Source organism: Triturus cristatus, chromosome 5_2 (genome assembly GCF_964204655.1).
Source record: "Triturus cristatus chromosome 5_2, aTriCri1.1, whole genome shotgun sequence".
NCBI classification, from domain to species: domain Eukaryota; kingdom Metazoa; phylum Chordata; class Amphibia; order Caudata; family Salamandridae; genus Triturus; species Triturus cristatus.
In genome coordinates, this window is record NC_140588.1 from 1,085,481,376 (window position 1) to 1,085,507,508 (window position 26,133).

At 47.3% G+C, this 26,133-nt stretch overlaps 1 protein-coding gene across 7 annotated transcripts in view; it reads right to left on the minus strand.

Moving 5' to 3' along the window:
• The window catches only part of MED12 (mediator complex subunit 12), a 956,599-nt gene that overhangs the window by 101,521 nt on the left and 828,945 nt on the right, over nt 1–26,133 (minus strand). For all 7 annotated transcript variants that reach the window (XM_085608424.1, XM_085608427.1, XM_085608421.1 and 4 more), the window contains one exon: nt 11,674–11,815. In XM_085608424.1, coding sequence (XP_085464550.1) covers nt 11,674–11,815 — 142 coding nt within the window. The remainder of the gene's footprint in view (nt 1–11,673; nt 11,816–26,133) is intronic.

The window sequence follows — 26,133 nt, forward strand, 5'->3', positions numbered from 1 at the left end:
GAGGCCATCAGCCCCAGAAGCCGCAGCACCAACCTGACCGAAACCCAGGATAGAGGCCGAAAGATGGGAATCAGAGCCTGAATATCCCGAACCCTCTGTTCCGGAGGACAAGCCCGGAACTGTGCCGAATCGAGAACCGCTCCGATGAAGAGGAGCTTCTGGGAGGGTCTCAGGCGTGACTTCGGCACGTTGATGGAGAACCCCAGCAAATGCAGGAGGTCAGCCGTAGTCTGGAGGTGGGAGACGACTTGCTGGGGCGAGCCCGCCTTCAACAGCCAGTCGTCGAGATAGGGGAAGACTGGAACCCCCGATCTGCGCAGATGAGCTGCGACCACCATCACTTTCGTGAACACCCGAGGGGCACTGGTGAGGCCGAAGGGGAGCACGGTGAACTGAAAGTGCTTCTGACCCACTGTAAACCGCAGGTAACGCCGGTGGGCCGGCAGGACGGGGATGTGAAAATAGGCGTCCTGCAAGTCCAACGCTACCTTCCAGTCTCCAGGGTCGAGGGCAGCCAGAACCTGAGCTAAAGTTACCATCTTGAACCGTTCCTTCCGGAGGAAGGCGTTGACGCTCCTGAGGTCCAAGATAGGGCGTAGGCCCCCTTTGCCCTTCTTGGGAACCAGAAAGTAGTGGGAATAGCAACCACGGCCTACTTCTGGACCAGGAACGCGCTCGACGGCCTCTTTGGCAAAGAGGGCCGTAACTTCCTCCCGCAGAAGATTCAAGTGATCCTCCGATATACGGTGGCACTGCGGTGGCATGGCTGGAGGGGTTGTCTCGAAGGGGAGGGAGTAGCCCCTTCGGACGATTTGCAGCACCCACCTGTCCGAAGTGATGGATCGCCAGTGGAGCAGGTAATGGCGAACTCTGCCGCCCACTGGCGTGGAATGGGCCTGAAAGCTCGGACTAGGAGGGCTTTGAGGCGGATGCTGCCGGGGTGGATGTGGACTGACCTGCACGTTGTCCTCCAGTACCGCCACGGCGGAATCCACGTCCGCGACCGCGTGCAGGTTGGTTCTGCGGCCGGAGGCTAGGCGGACGTGAGAAGGCGCCCCTTCCTTGGCCACTAAAGGGGCGAAAGGTGGAAGTTTGCGGCCGTGGGGCCGAGAGACCCGGGAGTCCTTAAAACGAGCCAGCGCACTATCCGCCTTCTCACCAAAAAGGCGAGTGCCATCAAAGGGCATATCCATGAGGGTACTCTGGACATCCCCCGAAAATGACGTGGACCGCAGCCAGGCGTGGCGCCGGAGCACCACCGTGGTGGAAATCGCCCTACCCAGCGAGTCCGTGGTGTCTAGTCCACACCGTATGGCATGTCGTGCTGCATCTCGCCCGACAGAAACGCCTGGGAGAGACGAGTCCGGGCCTCCTCCGGACACAGGGGCAGCACGTCCTCCACCGTATCCCACAGAGAGTGGGAGAAACGGTCCAAGAGGCAAGCGGTATTCAAAGACCGCAGGCCCAAACTCAGGGAAGAGAACAGCTTCTTTCCGAACTGTTTCAGCCTCTTGGATTCTCGATCCGGAGGGGCGGACGGGAAGGAGGATTGGGAAGTGGAGGCTTGGATAACCAGACTCTCGGGGGTGGGGTGTTGGGACAGAAAACTGGGGTCGCCCAGAGCAGGGCGGTGGCGCCGGGCCACGTTCCGATCCACAGGAGGAACTGTGGAGGGCTTGGACCAAGTGCCCTGCAGAACGTCTATGAGGGCCTCATTGAACTGCAGCAGAGGCTCTGTGGAACTTGCTGTCGGTTGAAGCACCTCACGGCCACAGCAGGCAACTCGAGCCCCAGGGCTTCGGCCGCCTTGCGCAGCACCACTGAAAAAGCTGAACCTTCCTGCGAGGCCACAGTCGGAGGAGAGATGAAACCAGCGTCCGGGGAAGTGTCCAGACCACTGGCATCCCCCAGTTCGTCTGCCCAGTCCTGTGAAAGTTGGCCCTGTATGGCCATAGGGTCCTCAGACCCCTCCCAGTCGCCCCAGTCATCCGAATCCTGATAAACAGGAGGAATGATCGGAGCCGGGCGGTAGATGAAACGCTCATCCATCGGCGTCGGGTGCGGCGTCAAGTGGCGCCGCGCCGGCCAGGGACTAAACCGGGGAACGACGGCGCCGGAGGCGGAACTGGTGTCGGCGGAGGAGGCGTCGTGAGGTCGACCGGCGCCGGCAGAGATCCAGGCCTGGATCCCTCGGGGACCTGCGGCGTCGGGACCGAAGTCGACAACGGCGCCGGGGCCGGAGCCGCCGGCACGCGAGGTCACCCAGTCGAGCCCGCGGGGCCCGAAGGCACGCCGGCAGGCGTCGACGGCGGAGCTAGGCCCCTCATGGCCGAGAGGAAGGCACTGACCTCCGCCGGAGTCGCGTCAGTCCCAGGGACCGGCGGGTATGGGGACGGACGCGGCTCCTGCGGCTTCAACGGAGCCGCGGGGGTGGGACCACCCTGACCCTCGGCCGAGTCGCGCGACTGGCGAGGGGAGTCCGAAGAGCGGTGTCGCCTCTTGGACTTCTTAGATCGCTTCGACTTACCCGAAGACTTCGAGCCCGACGAGCGAGGATGGTGACTGCGGCTCCGCGACCGGTCCTTGGACCTCCTCCTGGACCGTGAGCGGCGCGGAGCCGAGCGCCGAAGCTCAAGAAGCTTACGGGACCGCTCCCGCCTAGCCTTCGAGGTCAAGGCCTGACAATCGGGGCACGACTCCGCATCGTGGTCGGCCCCCAGGCAGTAAAGGCACCGGCGATGGTGGTCCGTCACCGACATCAGTCGATGACAGGAGTCACAGGCTTTAAACCCAGGCATCCTACCGGCACCAGAGTCGAGTCAAGACCAAAAAGAGTTTAAAACGTTTAGTCAAAAATTGACTAAGGGGTAAGCTCTTTCCGGATCGGCGCTGTCTGGCGCGGAAAAAAGAAGAACTGACGTCAGCGCGTGAGGACGGCGTCTAAGTACTCCGACGACGTCATTCCGGCGCACAACGCCAACGACTGACGCGGAGCCGCAGACGACGCCTAGCGACGCGCAAGGGGTATTGCTACAAAAATCTTTCCGGATCCAGCCCGACGCCTGGGGATATTCTAAGGTGAGGAATCTAACTAACATGTTTCTTTCAGATGAACGGTGCCGAACCGGAGCGCAACAAATCACATCCGAACCCGATGGCGTAAAATAATCTAACAATGGAGTCGATGCCCATGCGCACTACAACCACAGGGAGGAGTCGCCTACCTTGTGACTGGAAAGACTTCTCCGAAGAAAAACAAAGTGCAAACATCCGGACCCAACACTAGATGGCGATCTATGCACAAGCATATGATTCTACCACTCATACCTCGAACACACAGTATCTTGCACTGCTCTGGGGAAGTCTCTGTCTCAAGGTAACAAACAGAAACCAGGCTTAAATATTGTGCAGGAGAACCCGTGATAGGGCTGTTCAACTCCGTCCACAAACAAGAAGGGCTACAAGGACCACAAAGCCCTTTCCCAAACTTCCTGTGTAAGAAAAGAGTAAAGAAGGCACCTAACGCCATCGAGGGCAATTATAAAGGCAGTGTTTGGCCGAGGTGCCTGCAGAAGCACAAGCAGCACTCCGCATCACACACAAAGGCTTAAAAATAACAAACTGTACGCTTCTGTTACTAGTAAAGGTCTAGAGCTCTCAACATAACCGCATGTAACTAGTATCTGAATAATCTAAAGCAATGTTTACAAATCACCTTGACAAAGGTAGCGGAATCACTGTCCTTCATCTGTCAGTAGGGTTTTAAGAAGACTGAAATGTTCTGTACCTTCGGTATGTTCTTTCTGAAGGATATGGTTTCTTTTACATTGTCCAGTAACCGGGGTGAGAAACTGGAATATCTTTTCACACTAATAGTATCTATGAGCACCATGTAAATACATTTTGCTGCACGCTTGCTGTGCAAGTTCAACTCGACATGATGGCATACCTGCATCTCTCAGTTACCAGACATTTCAGTCTACTATGCAACGACATAATACAGCAAGGAACCTTTGGGAAATGTACATCACTACATCTTCTAATATTTTCCCAGCATGAAATCTATCGACTTTATCTAAGGAATATAGATCTAACTACCTTGGATAACATAATGGAGGAATACTAAGTAAAGCTGCACTGACAAATGAGCATCCAAATGAGGCCTCAGGTCCAACCTCGAAATATAGGCAACTGTAGTCTGCAGATTCATGCAGGGAATACCAACTGTGCACCGACCCAGATCTTCTGAACAGAACGATCTCTTACAAAGGAGTAGCATAAGATCCACCCCTCGTGTAAATAATAATTCCTTTAGGTTGAGTCTTTATACCTTTCTCACGGTAATTCTTAATAGAAGTGATGATGCATTTGGAGTTGTTTTCTAATTGATTTAAAAGAACCAACAGACAACACTATGGCCTGGTGGGAGATTTCCATCTGATCAAGAATTGAAGTTGCCAAGAGCCCTCTCTGGTTCTAAACTGTGCAGCCAATCTCTGGACCAGATAAGTTAGATGGTGGAAACAAAGCTAGATGCTGCATGTGCGGTTTGAAATTAAAATTTTCAACACACTTGAACAAGAATGACTGTTCCACACTAAATGCAACTATATGAGAAAGCCTATCACTCCCTGTTACACTACTGCAAAGAAGACTAAAAATTGTAGAGAGGCAATAAGCCAACTAAGCAAATCAACCACAAGTATGGAACTGGCAGACATGCCAAAAGACCACAATAACCTAAAAAAAGATAGTCCCTTACAGATGATGCTGTCACCTAATCCCCAACAGTGGAAATACACAGGCCTTCTCCAGAGCTGCAAGCCAAAGTGCTAAACTAGGAATAAAGATGCACAATATAGGGTCAAATTCAACTGACAGAATTTTTCTTTTATTGTTTCTTCTTATCCATCAACGCTGTAAAGCCTAATCAGTGGCAACAATTTATCATAATTGGCATTCAATGTAACTAGAGGATGAGTTTGATAGTGAGCCCACTCTACAAGTTTGACATCAGACAGCTGTAAGAAAGTGGCTCTGTATATACTGTTCTCAAATAGGAACAGTGTGCACAGAGTCCACAGTCCCCAGAGGTTTGGCAGAGGCTAAAGTTAGATATAACCTTACTCTCTAAAGTGGTAGCTTGGTCGAGCAGTAAGGCAGTATCAGAGGACAGTGTAAAGCATTTATTGTACACACTCAGTCAGCAAATGGTCTCACACACTCAAGAACTGAACTCTAAGCCAATGGTTTTGTATCAAAATATATAGTTGTTTTATTTTAGAACCAACAAGAGGTATTAAAATATACTTTCTCCGAAAGAGATACTTTAGATAAATACTTTCAAGATGCAATAGGCTTTTGAATGCAATAGATACAGTTGTTGCAATAGGCAACAACATTTCAAACACAATAATACATCGAGCTCAATGGGAATTTCTATAGTTAAATGCACTTGATTACTTTTTGGATTACTTTTCTTACCACAGGACTGGATCCTAGATTCAGTCCTGGGATATCTCCTGTAAACAGTTGAGTAAAAACGTTTTGGTTACAGTTGTGATTTTTAAGCAATATTTTTGTATTTTAAAAGTTGACACTTAGAAGAAATTTTATAGAAAAACAGTCAATGATTCCCTATGGGAGAAAATTCAAGTTACAGGTATGGTATGTTCTTCTTACTTTTGTAATCCAGTACTGGGCTCCTAGGCTCAGTACTGGGACCTCAATCTAAAACAGGTAAGCAATTACGTTTTCAGAGTTGGTACTATTTTTATAGAATATTTGTAGTTTGCAAAAATCGACACTTAGAAGAAATTTCATAGAAAATGATTTCCTGTGGTAGAATATTGGGTTAAGTACGGTTGTGAGTACTTTTCAGGGTCAGTGCTGGGCACGAAGATCCAGCACTGGGATCTATCCTAATAGCAGGTTCGTTTTCATTACTCGGTTGATTTTGGTGAATATTTTAAGTTTTAGAAACTCCACACTTAGAAGAAATTTCAGAAGAAACCAGTCAATGTTACCCTATGGAGGAAAATTGGGTTATCGGCTTTTGGGTAAGTACTCGACTGGCAGAGTTAAGGTTCTGGGCACAGACTCGGGGGTCTCTCAGGGTCAGGTAAGTACAGTTGTTACACCCTCAGCGGCACAGGGGCAGCCAGGTGCAGAGTGAGTTAGGCCCAATGTTATCCTATGGGAGGCAGGGGTGCCTTGGTTGGTGGCTGCTGACTAGCAGGCCACACAGCTGTGGGAGCTGGGCTCCTGGTCACTTGCTCAGGGCAAATGGGGAAGTAGATAGGTGTAGAGGTTACACTGCCAGGGCCACTCGGGCAGCTGGGTGCAGGGTGCTTTTGAGCCTTGAGATTTCAATGGGAAAGCTCCTGGTTGAACAAAGGCTGCAAGCTTGGGACGAAGATTCTTCAGGTGCCACCACCACTTTGAGAGGTAAGTTGGGTAGTTGGAGGATAGGTAGGTACCCAGGAGTTGGGCACAGGGGGCCGCAGGGCGCCGGGGTGCCTTTTGGTGTCGGGAAATCTTACCCTCTGTTGATGGCGGTTGGTGGGGTACATGGTTCTGAGGCTGCAGGCGTCGTCAGAAGCGTCAAAGGGATTCCTTGGGTGCCGGATTCGGGGTCACAGTCGCCGGGGGGATTTCCTCTGGGTCTTTGTTCACTCCGGCATAGGCCAGGCTTGGCAGGTGCAGAGTGTGCAGGGTTCGCGGTTCTGGGCTGATGCCAGGGGTTAGAAGCTGGTTAGAGCCAAAATGTAGCCTGGTCCTCCGGGGTTTGTGAGGCTGCTGGCCACAAGAGGTGCCGGGCTGTAGCAGGAGCAGGTTCGAGGGTCGACAGGCTGGTAGGGCTGGGGCCAAAGCAGTTGGTGTCTTCCTCTTCTTAGCAGCTGCACGCAGGTCTTCTTTCTTCTTGCTCTTCTTTGTTTTTCGGAATCTGGAATCTAAGTAAGGAAGGTTCAGGGGGCCCCTAAATAGTAGATTTAGGGGCGTTACAGCTAGGTAAAGGGCAGGGACCAATGGGTCCCTGTCCTGGGGTGGGTACACCCCCTATTCTGCCACTCTCCTGTGGGAGGGGAGCAGTAGCCTAGTCCTGATTGGGCAGGGCCTCCCATCTTCAAGATGACGAGAGCCCAGAGATGTGCTTCACCTCGCCTCCCCCACCTGAGGGGTGGGGTTGGCAGAGGCTGGCACATCCCCTGTCCTTATTTGAGGTTTCCGGCCAGTCTTCCCGCCAGAGTGGGTGTCAGAACCGGTAGGGGCCAGCTGCTGAGTAAAGCAAGTGGCCTGGAGAAGCTCACAAAGGCGGAATGCCTTTGAAGCTTCCCCTGCCCATCCTGGGGGAGGAGACCTAGCACCTCGCCCAGGATGTGCATTGTTGCAGGCCCAGGAGAGCGGACGGCTCTCTACCCAGGGGTCCAACAACATGTCTGCTGTATGGCAGCCTACGCAGCCCCTCGGACAAGACGTGGATTGTAGGTTAGGTTCAGGGGGCATCTCTAAGATGCCCCCTGTCGTGCATTGTACATTAAATCCCGCACTGGCATCAGTGCGGGTTTAATGTGCTGAGAAGTTTGATACCAAACTTCTCAGTCTTCAGTGTTGCCCTCATGGTGCTGTGGAGTTGGTGTTGACGATCTCCCAGCACCATATACTCTTGGATGACAGCACTGCACTTACAGTGCCCAGGAATGGACCTGGGTACTGTAGGGGCACAGGGCTCATGCACCTGTACCCACACCACTGGCATTGGGCACCCAGCTAGAGGGGTGGCTGATGTATGCCAGGGCAGTGTGTGTTGTGGGCAGTGCACACAGGGATGTGTGCCATGTCGACTTTGTTTTGTTCTGCACCCAGACACTCAGCCTGCAAGGGCAGTGTATGTGTGTGTCAGGGTACAGGGCCTCGAAGGGTGGCACAACAAGTGCTGCAGCCCTTAGGGGTCTCCTCTGGTCACAAGGCCCTGGGTACCTAGGGTACAATTTACCATGGGCTGACATGTGGCCAGAGATGCCAATTGGGTTTAGGTTTCAACACTGTTTTAGGGAAGGAATATAGGCCCTGGGTACCTGATTGGCAGGAGCCCACGGCACACTCAAAGTACATCCGTAATTCAGTAAAAAGTGGGGGAATACTATGCAAGAAAGATGGCACTTTCTCACAACAACTAACTAATTGTTAGTCCAGGTGGACCTGGAAAGAGGCACAGATACCTTATGACTGATTCACTCTACTGTCTACCACATGCTCTTATACATTCACAGTGAGTCATCCTCTCCACTGTCCATATGTGTGATTCAAATATTCAACCACCAAAAGTAGTAAGAAGCATCTGATATTTGATCATGTCTGTTGCATCCAAGACCCCCAGTAACCCAACTGGTGCCCTTAAAGTTTTTGTTTTCCTAAAGGTTGTCTCCAATTCTCAATCGTACCCAGGCGTTTTCCCATTTACTTTTTAAGATGATCAAATCGCTCTGCTTATCTATCATAATAGCAGGTATGCCTGAAACACTGCCTGGGGAGTTTTAACTAGTTTTCTAAGGTTGAATCTTTCATTGTTTCAAAGTGGCCCCATGAGTCACCAATGCATGTTTGAGTTGTAGGTATCTAAAAACATGCATTTCATTCCATTTATATTCAACTTATAGCCACCGCATTCAGTCTGTGAGAGTGAAGAAAGTGTCATTCTATCAGCATCCCACACATCACCTAGAGTGAAGATCCAGATTCTAGCCCAGTAACCACCCACAACAGGGTTTTAGGAGCCAGCCTTTCTCTCAGATCCATTCCCAGTTGAGTTTGCAACATGTTGTAGTTATGGCTGATGTAACTAGTGGTGTTCCATAGTGAAGTGGGCCCCCATATCCTTGGCTACCTACAGCATGAATGGAGTCATAACTGTCTGTTCGCCACTGGACAACTGATTCTTAAACACTCTTCTAAATGTAATTCACCACTCACTGGATGAATTAGTTGAAATAAGACAGACTGTCTTCCAAGACACCAGTTACAATTAAGCTATGTTATTATTATGCAATAATTCCGAAAATCTAGTCAGAATGTCAACAAGACTTCAATTTATTGAAAACATTGGATGGTACTGGTGCTTCATAGCACCGCCTACCACCCCCATTTAATTCTCCAAAAGAGGCAAAATTCACTCAATCACTGTGTGCCTTATCCTCCTCAATCACAGATGTATGTAACCTATCTCTGGACACAGCCACGTTCCCGGCAAAATGGAAAAAGGCATATATAAAGCCATTACGCAAAAAACCTACAGATCTACAAAACTATAGGCCTATCTCTCTTCTTCAATTTTGTTCTGAAATCATGGAATCTCTGATTGACAACTATCTTCCTATTTAGAACAATATCATCTGCTTGACCCGTCGCTGTCGGGCTTCCGTGCTGGTCACAGCACGGAATCGGCTTTAACAGAGGTCACAGACTCAATAAGGATGCTATTGGATGAAGGAACCCCCGCTATACTAGTTCTCCTGGATCTGTCAGCAGCCTTTGACACCATCTCCCACAGTGTCCTTCTGGATAAACTGCGAGGGATTGGTGTCAGAGACCCGGCCTTAAATTGGATACATAGCTTTGTGACAGAAAGAACATAATGTGTACAAATGGATACGTTTGTATCTCAAATGACAGTGGTGGACAAGGGGGTACCACAGGGTTCCATCCTAAGTCCCACCCTGTTCAATATTTATGTCTCCACGCTGGCCCCAATTATTAGATCATGCGGGTTCCATACGATCTCCTGTGCAGACGATACACAGGTGATAGTCCCCATTGGGAAAGACCCTGCCTCGACCAGAGAAAATTCAAGAGCTGCATGCTGAAAACCGCTACCTGGACGAGCAAGAACTTTTTACAACTGAACTCTAGTAAAACTGGGATCTTGCTATTCGGCAAAGCTGAGGAGTTATGGTCCACGAAGAATTAGGGGAAGCCCCCATTCCCAAACAAATGTGCTAAGGACCTGGGTGTGGCGATTGACGACAAACTCTCGATGGAGGAGCACGTAAAAATCACCGCGGGCAAGTGCTTCGGCATAATGCGCATGCTAAGAAAAGTCTTTCCCTGGATCCCCCTTCACACCAGGAAAGTTCTCATTCAGGCGCTTCTAGTCAGTAGACTAGACTATGGGAACTCTCTACTGGTAGGGATCAGAGAAGATCTGTTATCACGGCTGCAGGTTGTACAAAACATGGCAGAACGCCTGGCCCTAAACAAGTCACCACAAACCCATTCACTACCTCTATTACGGAACCTTCATTGGCTTCCTATTAGGAAAAGATCAATTTTTAAACTCCTGTGCCTGGTATTCAAAGCCCTGCAAGGACACGGACCGACATATTTAACTGAGAAGCTGCAATGGTACTCCCCAGGGCGCCTCCTGAGATCTAGCAGTCAAAGGCTGCTCCGTACCTGCAGAATCAGAAAAACCAAGATGGGAGGCAGGGAATTCTCTTATCTAGTCTCCACCCACTGGAATAGCCTACCAGAGGAGCTGCGAGCATGTCCTAACCTGTTACAATTCAAGAAGCTTCTTAAAATGTGGCTGTTTTGTTAGAGGACCACCCTTCCGGTAATCTGCCTCCCAGGCGCCGAGAGATCCCCTAGGGGATGATTTGTTGCGCCTTACAAATATTAAAATTAAATTAAACTGCTTCTTGCGGGTTTTTCAACTGTGGATCAATTTCCCAGAGTACAAGTGGTTCTTACCTACATTCCAGAATGCTAATGCTAATTCCTCTCAATACAAAGCCGCATAAGAGCAAAATGCATAGAATTTACCTCAACAAAGTCTGAGCAACTGGCTCTTTTAATCATATTTATTTAGAAGATCACAAGAAAGGGAAAATGTAGAGGAAGAGCAGATATAAACTAAATTAGTAAGGAGAGGGTTTGAGAATCAGCACATGAAGTAATGCACAGTCACTGACACCTTTCAGATTTCTATGATTAGATGTATTAAGAGGAGGGATCAGAGAGGAAGGACACTAGAGCATCTTATAAGCAGCACCCTAGTGATGTGACAATAAGACTGCAGAGCGAGGGCAGGTGCATGATGCACAATAGGAAGCAAAACCCCCGTTCGTGTCATGATATTAAAAACAGGGAAGTATGGTCCTGCCCAGAACAAAGCAATCTACCTTCAAAGTTAAAACTTGAGATTCATTACATAAATGTATATGAGATCCAAACCGGATACCTGGAATTGAAAACCACACTATTCCAAAACAAAACACATCCAATGACTAGATGCCTACAATGATACAAAGGAAACTAAGCCACTAGATTGCAATGCTTGGGTCCAAGTGCGACACTTGCGCTGGGGATGCTTGAGTGATCGAGACAAAATGACCTCCACTTACAGTCTAAGCCACGCAACACGGAAAATCTTTTATTGCACAAGGTACCCCCATATTACTAAATCATATTTAAGTTCTGTATCCACACTAACAGCCCCCTAGGCTTACATTGTTATTGTTATTTGGGTATTTATAAAGCGCAACATTCGCTCCGGAAGGAGCATCTTGGCGCTGAGCATGCGTATAGGGGGTAAGCGGTGAAAAGATCTAGATGGCTGCTAGCACATAGGTATCTGATTGCTGATAGACCCATACATGATATGAATACACTTACCCTCAGTATCTGCTGCCTGAGGTATGCATGCTGCTGCTCAGGTAACATCTGAACAGGTCGGACCCCCGCCTGGACCCCTGGATTGGACATGTGGCTCATTGCACTCATCACGGGGGCCTGCTGCATCTGCTGATGTGCAAATCTGTGAAGTAAGGGAGACAGAAATGAGCGAGAGGAAGAAGTCAGAGAAACAATCATGCTTACTAACCTACTGTAACTCAAACTTATAGGCTGGATTCCATTAATAATCATTTACACTGCCCATGTTGCATAGTGCCGAGATAGTACAATGTACTATTGTAATCAAATCAAAGTATAAGGCCTGTATATCTTACTTCTCGATTGTGAATTCTAAAATCTAACAAGGTAAGGAGGGAGTCAGAACTTAGTGAAAGTGGACACTTTGTAAGAGAAGTTTCGTTCTTCCATAAGTCTTCAACATAGGTTACCAGGCGGTGCAACTGAAAATCGAACACCTTTCTACATGGAATGCAAATGCGTCCCAGAGTTGTAGCAGCTAGATTCTGCATATCTCACACCCTTTGATTCTCGAAGGCCCTAGCTACCTCATGAGTGGGCCCTCAAATCATTTTCATATCCCTCCCCTTCTTAAGAACACAAGAGGAGAGGCCTGGGAGTCTGTGTTCTTCATATGAGATTCATGCTGTGGCAGAACAAGAAATGAGTCTATGTGCCTGCAGGAATTCAGGCGCCTTTGGCATTCTGGTATTCTACATACCAACTAGAGATCACAGCATTTTAATAAGCATCACGTTTTTCCTCCAGGGTGCTGAACAATCATGGGGGTTCTCAAAGTGTACCCCCATTCTAAGTTAGAGTAGCCACTGCCCACTTAACACAGTCTAAGATGCGATTAACATGGCAGCAGAAATAGTCCAGTGCAAGGGCCTTTTTAATGGTATCCCTGTAAGGAGATTGCCTACTGGCTCTGCACAGTAATGGGTCATCTATTCCCCTTAGATGTGATCTTAAGCATTCACCATGTCTGGGACTCTCATATTAGCACTTTCACCACTTCCCTTGGTAAGAAGATCAGTCTGAAGCGAATAGCCATCACATCTTCTATTCAGGTCTTACATAAAATAAACAAAAGGTCAGATGGGGTGGCTTAAACTTTCCAACCCTCTCCTCTGCGGTTTAATGCAACAATACTGGAAAAAGGTTTGCTTGCTAGCTCCATTTTTAGCAGTTTTCTGAATTCGAGGTAGACGGGATTAGCTCTGATATTGGGTTTAGTGTATGCCAGGCCTGTGACCTTGTGTAGTACCAGAGGCCCTTCCATATATTGGGACCATGTGATGACCTTTGACTACCATTGTTTTAATTGACTTCAGGTGTTTTCTTGAATGTACAACATCATTGTTCCTGCCTGTGCCTATTCCTTCAAGATTTCTTTTGTCTCCTTGTAGTTTCAGAGGAAGAGTGTTCGCTTCTTACGGCCTTTCCAGGAACAAAACATGTGGGATGTGCATTTGAAAGCATGAGAGAGAGAGGTGTGAAATGTACTTCTCGGTCTCCGAATGTAGTGTTAAATGCAGTGTTGCTCAAATGTGCATTATGTTTTAAATTGGGAATTGAAGTGTGGGATGCTATAGGCAGTGGTGAAGAAATGTGCATTGTGCTGAACACTGGGAAGTATTATGAAGTTCTTACAATTGGCTTTGACATGCCCTCGTGCCATCTTGAATTCGGACTCTGTCTAGCTTGAGCTTTGCGCACACAGGCAGGCCCCTAGATTACTCAAGTTGTTTAGGCTATTTACGTTCAAGGTTTTTTCCTACACTTTGAGACTTTTGTAAGCTTCACTGAGGTAATATGTGGGGTGGGATGTGTGCTTGGTACCTTTCTCAATGCAGAGATTGTTGTTGCCAGAGAAATGTGTGGAATGTACAGCTCTGTCTCAGAGTCAAAATACAGTGACCTGGCCAGCTTCTGCCTTGACCTTGACACAGAGCAGTACTGTCAGCTCGGTTTTTCGTAACAGAAGAAAAGGGGCAAGGTTTCTAGAACCTTCTCCTCAGGTTGAATAAAAGGTATTAAAGGAAGGGACACTTGGCGCTCAGAAGGAAGCTCGCTGTGGAAAAGATGTGTTGCCGCAGGGAAAGTTTTTAGGGTCCAGATCAGGACTTCTACCTGGCTGTCATGGGCTCCTCCAGCTGAGTTGGCAAGAATATGAGATACTTGATCGGTGATGTCGTTCTTTTATTGACATTGTGATGCGAATGTGTCAGGTCTCCAGTGGTTATAAACATCTGAGGAGTTTTCTTTTGATTATTGGCATTGTGATGTGTGAGTGTGTGTGTGCACATTCAAGTCTGCCGTGGTTATAATCAACTGATGTATTAAGTATACATATATCTTTGATTTCTTGCAGTGACCATCCAGTATTATTATCTGCATGTATTTTATTGCATGCCTTTAACAGTTGCATTTACATACTTATAAGTGGGTTATTATTGCTTGCTTACACATACACACACACCTATATATAAACACACACACACCTCTATGTACATTTATATGCGGTTTTCATTTGATATATGGGAAATCCTTTTTGTAAGAGAGGGTTGCACAAATAAAACCGCATACTTTATTTTGAAAACGGTCTTTTGATGTGCCTCATTTTATGAGGGAAATCCCTTTCCTGGTGGAGGGCGAAGCAATACACCTCATCACTCTCTATGGGTTTGCTCAATGCGTTTTTGATCATTAAATGAGTGAGGTGGGATCAGGTCTGTTGATGCAGATCAGTCATGTCGTAGAGATGTGGTGTGGTTGCAGATTTTGTAAATGTGATGGGCCTTTGTGCCAACTGGTCTTCAGGATAATTGTTTTCAATTCAATCCTCTCATCCACTAGGTGCCAATAAAGTGTTTTTGAAGGCAGTTTGCCACAGGCACATTTACTTAAGTTCAAGCAAACCATAGCAGCTTAATTTTTGCTATCACAGGCCTGTGTAGACCAAATTAAAATAGTCTATCCATCCCAAAACGAGACATTTTTTAAGTTCAATTTAGTGTGAGGTTTGCATGGTAGGAATTATTTTTCAGAATATGTATGGTTGATCTCCATGACCATAGCTTTAATTTGCAAGATGAATGAGATTCAAGTCAAAATATAGCCCCATTGTGTTGCATTCTGGGAAGGAAGCACATCATAGACTGGGAGGCCACTGTATGGCAGGCAGCATCTTGACCATCCAAGATTATGGATTTTGTTTAGCTCCATTCAGACATAGGAAGCTGCCTCTGACCCGCTATTATTTATGGTCCAGAAAATTGGTCATCTTATTACGTCCCTCCAACTTATTATCAAATCGGATGTATATTTGTGTGATATTAGCAAACATAGCAGTAGATCTCGTCATGGTGTAGTCTTGCAGTGGAATGAAGCAAAAGTGGGGCTACGGTAGAGCGTAGCGAAATCCCACGCAGTGAACTCGATGAACAAGTTACTTACCTTCAGTAATGCTCTTTCTGGGGGACATTCAAACTAACAGCAGATTCCTCCAATCAGAATATCTCCCAGGTGCCAGACTCTGTGTCAAGGTCAAGCCAGAGAATATAGCAGTACTCTGTAAGAAAGTGGCTCTGTATATACTGCACCAAAGTAAGGTTCAGTGAGCACAGAGTCCACAGTCCCCAGAGGTTTGGCACAGGCTAAAGTTAGATAGAACCTTACTCTCTAAAGTGTTAGCTTGGTCGACTAGTAAGGCAGTATCAGAGGACAGTGTAAACAATTTGTTCTACACACTCAGTCAGCAAATGGTCTCACACACTCAAGAACTGAGCTCTAGGCCAATTGTTTGTATATAAAAATATATGGTTGTTTTATGTTTAGAACCAACAATAGGTATCAAAATATACTTTCTCAGAATGAGATGCTTTAGTTAAATACTTTTAATAGGCAATAGACTTTTGAATGCAATAGTTACAGATGTTGCAGTAGGCAACACAATTCAAACACAATTATAACATTGAGCTCAATGGAACTTTTTAAGTAAATGCAATATTAGTTATTTTGCGTGTGATTTTCTTACTCAGGGCTGGATCCTGGATTCAGCCCTGGTGCATTTCCTGTAAACAGTTGAAAGAAATCGTTTTTGTTACACAGGCGATTTTTAAGGAATATTTGTTTGTTTCAAAAATCAACACTTAGAAGAATTTCTGGTAAAAACCAGGCAATGTTATCCTATGGAGGAAAATCAAGTTATCAGTAAGTACGGTTGTAAATACTTTTCAGGGTGAGTGCTGGACACCAAGATACAGCACTGGGATCTCTCCTGATAACAGGTGTGTAATTTCGTTTTCGTTGATCGGCTGATTTTTAGTGGATAATTTAAAGTTTAGAAACTCGACAGAAGAATTTCCAAGTGAAACCAGTCAATGTTACCTATGGAGGAAAAGTGAGTTATCGGCTTTTAGGTAAGTACTCGACTGGCAGAGTTAAAGTTCTGGGCATAGACTCAGGGGTCTCCCAGGGTTAGGTAGGTACAGTTGTTACACCCTCAGCGGCACAGGGGCAACCGGGTGCAGAGAGTTAAGTCCAATGTTAGCCTATGGCAGGCAGGGGGCCTTTGGTTGGTGGGTGCTAGCAAGCAGGCCACGCGGCTGTTGGTGCTGGGCTCCTGGTCACTTACTCAGGGCAAGTTGTTGAAGTAGATTAGGATAGATGTTGCACTCCCAAGGGCACTCGGGCGGCTGGGTGCAAGGTGCTTTTGAGCCGTCGGGCGCTCAATGGATTTCAATGGAGAAGCTACCAGACGAACAAAGGCTGCAAGCTCGGGGACTAAGATTCTTCAGGTGCGACCACCACTTCGAGAGGTAAGTTGGGAAGCTGTAGGTTAGGTAGGCACCCAGGATCTTGGCACAGGAGGCCGCCGGGTGCAGGGGTGTCTTTTCGCGTCGAGAAATCTTACCCTCTGCTGGTCGCGGTTGGAGGGGTCCCTGGTTCTGAGGCTGCAGGCGTCGTCAGGAGCATCGAGGTGGGTCCTTGGGTGCTGAATTCTTGGTCACATTCGCCGGGGGGACGTCCTCTGGGTCTTTCTCCACTCAGGCACAGGCCGGGCTTGGCGGGTGCAGAGTGTGAAGGAGTCGCGGTTCCTGTTTGGCACTAGGGGTTTGGTACTTGCTTTGAGCAGAACCACTGCTCGTGGGAGTCCCAGTCTTTGTAGATGAGCAAGGCAGTCAGGTCCTCCGGGGTTTTTGAGGTTGCTGACCACTGGAGATGCCGGGTTTTAGCAGGTAAACAAACAATACAAATCACAAACCAGACAGGTGGCAACTGAAAAATTACACGTTACAATGAGGGTACAAAATATACAAAATGAATGTGTCCTTCATAAATTTTTGGCCACATAAGCGTCGACGGCGTTTCGACCACTGTAGAATTACACGGTCATCCTCAGGTCTAAAACTTCCATTGAGCGTCACAGCCGCGTGGCTTGCCAGACAGCAGCCACCAACCAAGGCCCCCCTATCCCTCATAGGATAACATTGGGCCTAACTCTCTCAGCACCCGGCCGTCCTGAAACCGCTGTGGGACCCCCGAGTCTATGCCCAGAACTTCAACTCTGCCAGTCGAGTACTTACCCTTAAACCGCTAACTTCATTTTCCTCATGGGGTAACATTGACTGGCTTTTTCTTGAAATTTCTTCTAAGTGTGGACTTTTCAAATCTTCAAATATTCACCAAAAATCAGCCGAGTGACAAAAACGAATTTACTCACCTGCTCTTAGGTGAGCTCCCAGTGCTGGATCTTGGTGCCCAGCACTGACTCTGAAAAGTACCCACAACTATACTTACCTTTAACTCATTTTTCTTCCATAGGAAACCATTGACTGCTTTTCTGTGAAATTTCTTCTAAGTCTTGATTTCTGCAATTTCTAAATATTCATCAAAAATCGTATAACATCTGAAAACGTAATTACTTACCTGTTTTGGATAAAGGTCCCAGTACTGAGTCTAGACACCCAGTACTGGATTACAAAAGTAACAATAACCTACTGTACCTGTAACCTACATTTCCTTCCATAGGGAATCATTGATTGTTTGCTCTGAAATATTTTCTAAGTGCTAACTTTTGAAATAGCTAAATATTAGTTAAAAATCATTACAGTACCAAAGTCGACTTTCAACAGCTGATTCTGAGAACTGACCCAGGACTGGATCTAGGATCCAGGCCTGGAATTACAAAAGTAATCTAAAAAGTAATCTGTTGCATATCATTTGAATTTATCATTGAGCTCAATGTATTGTGTTTAGGAATAGAGTTGCCTACTGCAACTACTTGTAACTGTTTACTAAAAAGTCTATTGCATATACAAAAGTATTTCTATGAAACCTCTCCTGTCGAGAAAGTATATTTTAATTCCAAGTGTTGGTTCTAAAATAAAACAAGCATATATTTTTTTATATACAAACCATTGGCCTAGAGTTCAGTTATTGAGTGTGTGGAACCATTTGCTGACTGAATGTGTACAACAAATGCTTTACACTGTCCTCTGATACTGCCTTACTGCTCGACCAGGCTACCACTTTGGAGAGTAAGGTTATATCTAACTTTAACCTCTGTTAAACCCTTGGGGTCTGTGGACTCTGTACACCCTGTACCTATTAAGGAACAGTATATACAGAGCCACTTTCTCACATTGGTGGATCAGCGGTGGGATACAAACTTGCATTTGTTGGACTACTTGGTTACCATCTGATCACACGACAGAACTCTTAAAAATTGTCTTTAGAATTCTGATTGGTCTTTTCCAAAATTACTAAAAGTCTTGCTAGGGCCTTGCTTAAGTCCCATTCGAATTTTAGAAAAATAAAAGTCACTATAGTCAGGGTAGAGGGTTAGAACTGTCAGGTTAGAATGTCTCAAACAAACCCAGCTATTAGTGATAATAATAACATGGACCTGGTGGAGGAGCTCAACCTCACACCTTACTTACACTTGTCTTTCAAGGAATTGAGGTCCTTAGGCAAACTTACAAATTTACAAATGGGCCTGCATCCAACCAAATTAGGGCTCCAGGAGCTCTTGGCTGAGTATGCTAAGGACCACCCATCTGAACATGGTGATGGCCAGTCAGATGAGGCAAGGGAAGCAGAGGAGGTGGATAATAACCCCCCCATGCTGTTCCCTAGGGAGGCGAGGGCACCCATACCCTCCAACCCAAGAATTAGCATCTGGGCACCTAGAGACCACACAGGTGGCTCTGGTCCCAGAGAGAACACTGGGGTCCCACCAGTGAAGAGGACAGCCTTTTAGCAAGGCTGACCAAAAGAGTAGAGCTAGAGTCCAGGTTCCTGGCTCTAGAAAAAGAAAGGAGAGAGATGGGGTTAGCACCCATCAATGGTGGCAGCAATAATAAAAACAAGGATAGGGAGGAAACTTCTGATCTTAAAATCCCCAAAGGGATTGTCCCTAAATGTTGAGGAAGGTGATTATATCACCAAATGGTTCACAGCCTTTGAGAGGGCTTGTGATATCAGAAAAGTAAAGAAAACTCTCTGGGGGGCACTCCTGTGGGAACTGTTCTCTGGTAACTGCAGGGACAGGCTTCTGACCCTTTCTGGGCCAGAGGCAGGATCCTATGACCTCATGAAGAAAGCTCTGATTGAGGGATTTGGATTCACCACTGAGGAGTATAGAATTAGATTCAGGGGGCTCACAAAACCGAGACCCAGTCCTGGATTGATTTTGTAGATTTCTCAGTGAAGACACTGGATGGTTGGTTAGCTGGACATGGTGTGCAGGATTTTACTGGTTTGTACAATTTATTCATGAAGGAACATATTTTAAGTAACTGCACAAATGAAAAGTTGCATCAGCATTTGGTAGACCTAGGTCTAATTTCTCCCCAAGAATTGGGAAAGAAGGCAGACCACTGGGTCAAGACTAGGGTAACTAGGACGTCCACTGGGGGTGACCAAAACAAAGGGGTCCCAAAGCCTCCCCAAAAGAAAGAGAGTGAACCCATTGCGGATAAAAGTAAGGAGTCCCAGGTAGCCCCCCAAAAACCTGTCCAGGAGGGTGGGCCCCAAGACACCTCACAAACTAAACCAGGGTACCAAGGTAGGAATTGGGATCCCAACAGAATATGGTGTTACAACTGTCAGAAGTCTGGACACCACACCAAGGACTCTAGCTGTCCTAAAAACAAAATCCCTAGTACAGCTCCAGGGGTGACTAGTGTCGCCCCAGGGGTTGCCAGTGTAGCTTGGGAGGGAGGGTCCTCAGATGAGGAAGTCCTCCTAGCTTTCAACTGGGGAATGGGCCCAAGAAGCAAGCTTGAGATCCCAGAGGGGAGTAGACACTTCCACCACCTACTGGTGAATGGAATCCCAGCCACTGCCCTGAGAGATACCTGAGCCAGTCACACTGTGCTGCATGACAGGTTGGTATTCCCACACCAATATGTCCCAGGGGAAACAAGAAGGGTGAGAACTGTCCCAGGGGGAGTCACTGTTAGGCCTGTGGCTATAGTGCCCCTAGCCACAGCTGGATCCCTTAGATGGAGAAAAGTGATAGTCAGTAAAAACCTCCCCCTTGATTGTATCTTGCGGAATGATCACTTAGAGGTGGAACTGAGCCAAAGAGAGGTGCTGGCCCAATGCCAGGCCTCACCCAAAGAACCGGTGGGTGCTCAACCTGCAGTCAGTGCAGCTGAGCCCCAAAAGAGTGAGAAGAAACAGTTTAGGAGAGGTGGGCAACTGTTAGCCACAGTTCCAGAGGGCCAGGGAGATTCTATCCCAGTGAGGGAAGACCCAAACAATGGCACTGGTACAGCCCCCCCTAACCAACAACAAGACCTGACTAGTCAGGCAACTGTCCAGTCTGAGTTAGTGGCTCCTCAGATGGCAGAACAAAGGGTGGAGAAAGGGTGCTCCCTACAAAGAGTAGTGAACCCCCACCCTCAAACAGACCAACAGCCAGGACCCAAAGAGACCTATAAGATAGCCCCCTCACTTGCCAGTCAGGAGCTAAAGGTGTGGTTCTGGGCACTGACAGCTGTCAGCAGCCTCTGCTGGGTGTTAGCCTTCATGGCAGCCCTATCCTTGGCATGGTGGCCTAACCCCCTGCCAAATAGCAAGTCAGGCCACCTGACCTTATAGGTCATGGTGGGGTTGCTCAAGTTGTAGGTAACCTCTGTGGGTAAGCTGGGCCTACCCCTGGCTAAGTTAGAATTTGCAGAGGTATGCACCTCAAAACCCAAAATAGAAAAATGGGACAATGACACTAAAAGACAAGGAGAGGAGCCTTGGGAGTTAGGTCCTGAAACTAATAAGACAGGCCAGCTTCCCAAAGGGACTGCCCATGCCAATGCAGATGGACTTTCCAGGTTCTTCCACTTAGACAATGAAGACTCCATAGGACAAGGTTAGTCTCATCACCTTTCGTTTGGGAGGGGGTTGTGTGAGAAAGTGCCATCTTTCTTGCATGGTATGCCCCCACTTTTTGCTAAATTGCTGAATGTACTTTCACCTGGTTCCTCTTCCCGCCTGGTTCCTCCCTCCACTGCCACGCCGCGCGGCCCCCGCTGCGCGGGAGCCGCTCGTTGGCCTCAAAGCGTATAAAACCTTGGCTGGGGCTTCTCAACGGTGGGACTCTCTGCTGTTCTTCAACGTATCGGACGCTATGCTGTTTGTTGGGGGCTGGATGCTGATTGACTAACCCACGGGACTGCGAGGACCACGGAGCATTGCGCTCCACTAACTCTGCTCACCTGGTTCCTCTTCCCGCCTGGTTCCTCCCTCCACTGCCACGCCTCGCGGCCCCCGCTGCGCGGGAGCCGCTCGTTGGCCTCAAAGCGTATAAAACCTTGGCTGGGGCTTCTCAACGGTGGGACTCTCTGCTGTTCTTCAACGTATCGGACGCTATGCTGTTTGTTGGGGGCTGGATGCTGATTGACTAACCCACGGGACTGCGAGGACCACGGAGCATTGCGCTCCACTAACTCTGCTCACCTGGTTCCTCTTCCCGTTCACGCCCCCTACTCCTCCCCCGGGCTTATCTCGGTCTACGCCCAAGCGCGCTAGCGGTACGAGGCCCGGAACGAAGCCCGGAACGAAGCCCGGGCAAAGGGCGGGCCCTCTGTGGCCCTCAGAGGCCAGAGGAGGCTGGGCTGGGCCATAACCCTTAGTCGGTTGTACTTCGCTCCCTTGTGCCCTTACTGGTAGGATTATAGGCCATGAATTGTCGTGAAACCAGAAGCATGGCCGCTGTAGGAGCTAAAAAACTTAGAGGAACCTTGGATGATTTTATTACTCGCACTCATGCACTAATTGATGAGGGTATAACTTTAATGGATAGGAGAGTGTCCCAAGACCTGGCCATGGCCAAACGATCCTCCTTGGGCCTTATAGCACAGGCACAGACACCCAACACTGATTCTCGGACAGATATACAGGTCCTAGTACATAGTACTGGAGAGACTGGGGATCTTGACGCTTTAAACACCTCGCAGGATCTGGAGGCTTCTCCTAACCTCCATTTCCCATCAGAATGCGGAGTGCAACAAAGCGAGTCAAATACCTCTAACAATATATCCGTCACAAAAGAAAGGGGTCGGACAGAAGGGGCTATCCCTAAGCAAATTCGAAAAACCAACAAATCATCTATTCATAAAGGAAAGAAGGTTCGAATTCCCCCTAACCCCCCTAACATGGATAAATTGCCAGTAGCTTTACCCAATTCCACAGAGGGATCGCATGTGATTAAGAGTGGCTTACCCCTGAGCCTTCCTGATGATACTATTATCGATCATAGCCTGGAGGAAATCCTGGAGTTGACCGGGGAAGCGGGCAACTCAGCAAAATCTCCACTACAGGAGGGCCATGGTTCAAGCATGAGTAATACCACTATTTTTAATATGTTAAAAATACTGCTGGAACCCTTAGAGGCTAGACTACGCTGTTTGGAAACTGTCCTAAAAAACATACATAAGGACATAAGTGCCCCTAGCTTCACCTTGAATAATAGAACTGCCCAGGTTATTATTCCAGCTAAAAAGGGCAATAAGCCTTCGGTGGCTGTTAACAAACCGCTGGAGACCGCAAAAATGACCCCCAAGAATTCCAGTAACGCTATAAATCAGGATGGCATTATTATAAAAGCCCCCAGAACCGATCAAACTCAGAAAATAGATCAATCCCTGATAACAACCAAGAGCAATTCCGCTCAGGCTACATTAAGTGATCACTTATCACAGCCTCTAAATTTTGATGCACCCGATAGAGCCAAGGGCATGGCCCGTAGAAACATCCATCTTCCCCCTGATGCCTGCCCTTACGTAATTATTCTCACTGGCGTTACTGAAATCTCTTCGCCAGAAGTTGAATCGTATCAGGCCCTAAAAAATAAAGTATGTTATTGGCTATCTAAAAATTATCCTCTCCCGCCAAACATACTGTGCAATATTTTAATGATTGAGAGAGCTCCGTGGGTAGGAGGCAATAGAAAAAACCTACAAGGGGACTGTGTAGTGGTCACCTTTGAGAATACTGAGGTGGTAGAGTTTATTTGTAGTAGTGGATCCCCTAGATTCCAGACGAGCACGGTGGTTGCTAGACCTTTGTCTTATTTTTACCTCCCACAAAATCAAGTTGATAACCGATGGAGTTGGTTAAAAGGACCACATGACAGTAAATTTAGACAACGATCTAATCCCCCCTGGGAGATACAACCCCATGGGTGGGAGGAGGGGTGGAATGCGGGATGGAATCAGGTAAGGAGTAGAAGAGGTAGACTACGTCAAGGCGGCCCTCTTGTTGGTTCACATTACAGCCAACCCTATCATTACCAACAGTTTACAAATGGTCTGGAAAATCCCTCGCACTTCCCAATAGCTAATCGTTTTGAATGTCTGTCAACCACAGATTGGGTTGACTGACAAACACAGAGCTTGGAACCTGATCGGAGTTCCCAGATTATTCCTACTCAACCAATTAAGGCTGTTGCTATGGAGGATTTGATTAAACTAAACACTTCTTATACTCCTGATAAAGACCCAGCGGAGGGTGGTTGTCGGGGTGCGCTTACCCCCCCTAACGCAGAGTCATCATACTGCAAATTTCTAACCTGGAACGTGGCAGGTTTAAATGTAAAGGCTCAAGACCCCATATGGCAAGGGTTTGTAAAACAATATGACGTCTTGGCAATCCAAGAAACATGGGATACCACTAGAAGCTTCTCATTGGATGGTTTTTGTAGTTTTTCAACCCCAGCAGTGCCAGGAGCGAGAGGCAGAGCAAAGGGTGGCTTACTTACACTATGTTCTCTGAACTTAACGGGGGTCTTTAAAAAATTAGATTCCGCACCCATGAACACGTTAGTTGTGGAGTGGATTTTATCTGATACTAAAGTTTTTTTGATCATTAATTTTTATAACTCCAAGGAGGTTTCTCATGCGAATGAGCATTTGACCTCCTTGTTAGAATTCCTGTCAGTCTATAGACAAGATTGCAATTCCGTCCCAGAGATGGTAATCCTGGGTGATTTTAACATTCATCCCTGTGAGGGAGATTGTTTTAATGATAGATATGGGGGCTTACCGACCGAGGGCATTCCCCATTTTGAACACACAAACGAGGGTGAGTGCCTGGAGACTTTTCTTGCAAACTTAAATCTATTTGAAATTGAGCAGGGCAAAAGTGAACCCAGACCTCCAACATTTATTGGGAGAGACGCCAATACTGTCATAGACTATATTTTTGTATCATCCGGGGTCATGTCTAAGGCACGTGAGTATAGGGTTGTTACTGCTAGTTTCAGTGATCATCACCCTGTCCTCTTAGTGCTGGACCTAGATTGTTTCCGGATTAGCAGATCAACAAGTGTGGCAGCTCCAAATGTTCTGATAACTAAGGATCAGGGAAGGCGCCTTAAGTGGGGGATGATTGTCCCTGAGCAATTCTTTCAAATATTAGCCCAAGAGGCGGAGGCTAATTTGGCAGTGTGCCTAGATCCAACTGCCCCTGGTTCTGATGTTATGGTAGCGTATGAGGAAATATGTACAAGGATCTCTAAGAACTTGGAGTTAAGGCCAGGCGCTCTAAGGAACAAGAAGATCTTTAAATGGTTTAACAAGGATTGCTCGCTAAAACACAGTGCCCTGTTGAAAGCATTAAAACATAAACCCAGAGATAGGCCCTTAGTGACCAAACTAAGGAAAGAATACAAAATTGCAGTCACTAATCGCAAAAACCAAATTAAGGAGGAAGCTTGGGATAGTTTACTATCCACTGATGTATTGAGAGATAGCAAAAAGTTTTGGGCCTTGGTGAACCAGCCTTTCTTTTCCGAGGATGGGAAAACTGATATGGACTGTGTGATCGAAGATGGAAGATGGCTTGGCCACTTTAAACAGATTTATGAATCCACAGCATTAACGCCATCAGTCAGTACCCATGCTACACCTCACCTGAAGTTTAACATCACTGAGGTTGAGAGGGCGATTAAAGATACAAGTAAACATAAGGCCCCGGGCCCGGATGGGGTCCCTGCAGATCTTTACATCCAGTATCCGCAATTTTGGTCAAAAATACTAACCAATGTGTTTAATGCGATACCTGCAGCTGGTTTTCCTTCCTCCTGGTCTACCTCCATTATCGTGCCTATTTTTAAGAAAGGGAATAGGGGGGACCCTGCCTGCTATAGACCAATCTCCCTGTTGGACTCTGCCGTTAAGATTCTGGGCAGAGTTATTTTGCAAAGAATGGGGGACTGGCTAGGGGAGAGCGGGACCCTATCGGACTTACAGTACGGTTTCAGAGCACATAGAGGGACCATGGACCAATGTTTAAACCTTCACCTTATCATTAGTAAATACACTGTGGCGAAGGGTGGGCTTCTTTATTTGGGATTTATGGACTTATCTTCTGCTTTCGATTTGGTAAATCGCTCAAAACTTTGGATTATTTTGCGAGACATGGGTTTGGATAGCACCTTGGTTAATTTTTTGCACGACCTTCACCAAAATCTGTCGGCCTCGGTTAGGGTCACAAGGGAAGGGAGATGCACTGCGAAGTTTAGGTCAGGAAGAGGGGTCAGACAAGGCTGCATTCTGGCCCCTCTCCTTTTTACACTATATATTAATTCCTTGGGGAAATCCCTGGATTCAGCTACCTTGGACATACCGCATATGGGGGGGCTACCCATTCCGGTACTGCTGTATGCGGACGATGCCGTCCTTGTAGCTCGGACTGGTACGGGCCTGCAAAGATTATTAGATCATTTTGGTGGTTTCATGGAAGCCTTGGACCTAAAGATCAACACCACTAAATCCCATGTTATGGTTACAGGCTCACGGAGGAAAAACATGAAGATTAGGGCCTTTAGCTGTAACAATTCCCCAATTTCGAGGGTACCCTTTTTTTGTTACTTAGGAGTCACTTTTGATGAGAAAGGAACTTGGGGTGCCCAACTAAAGTTAAAGGAGA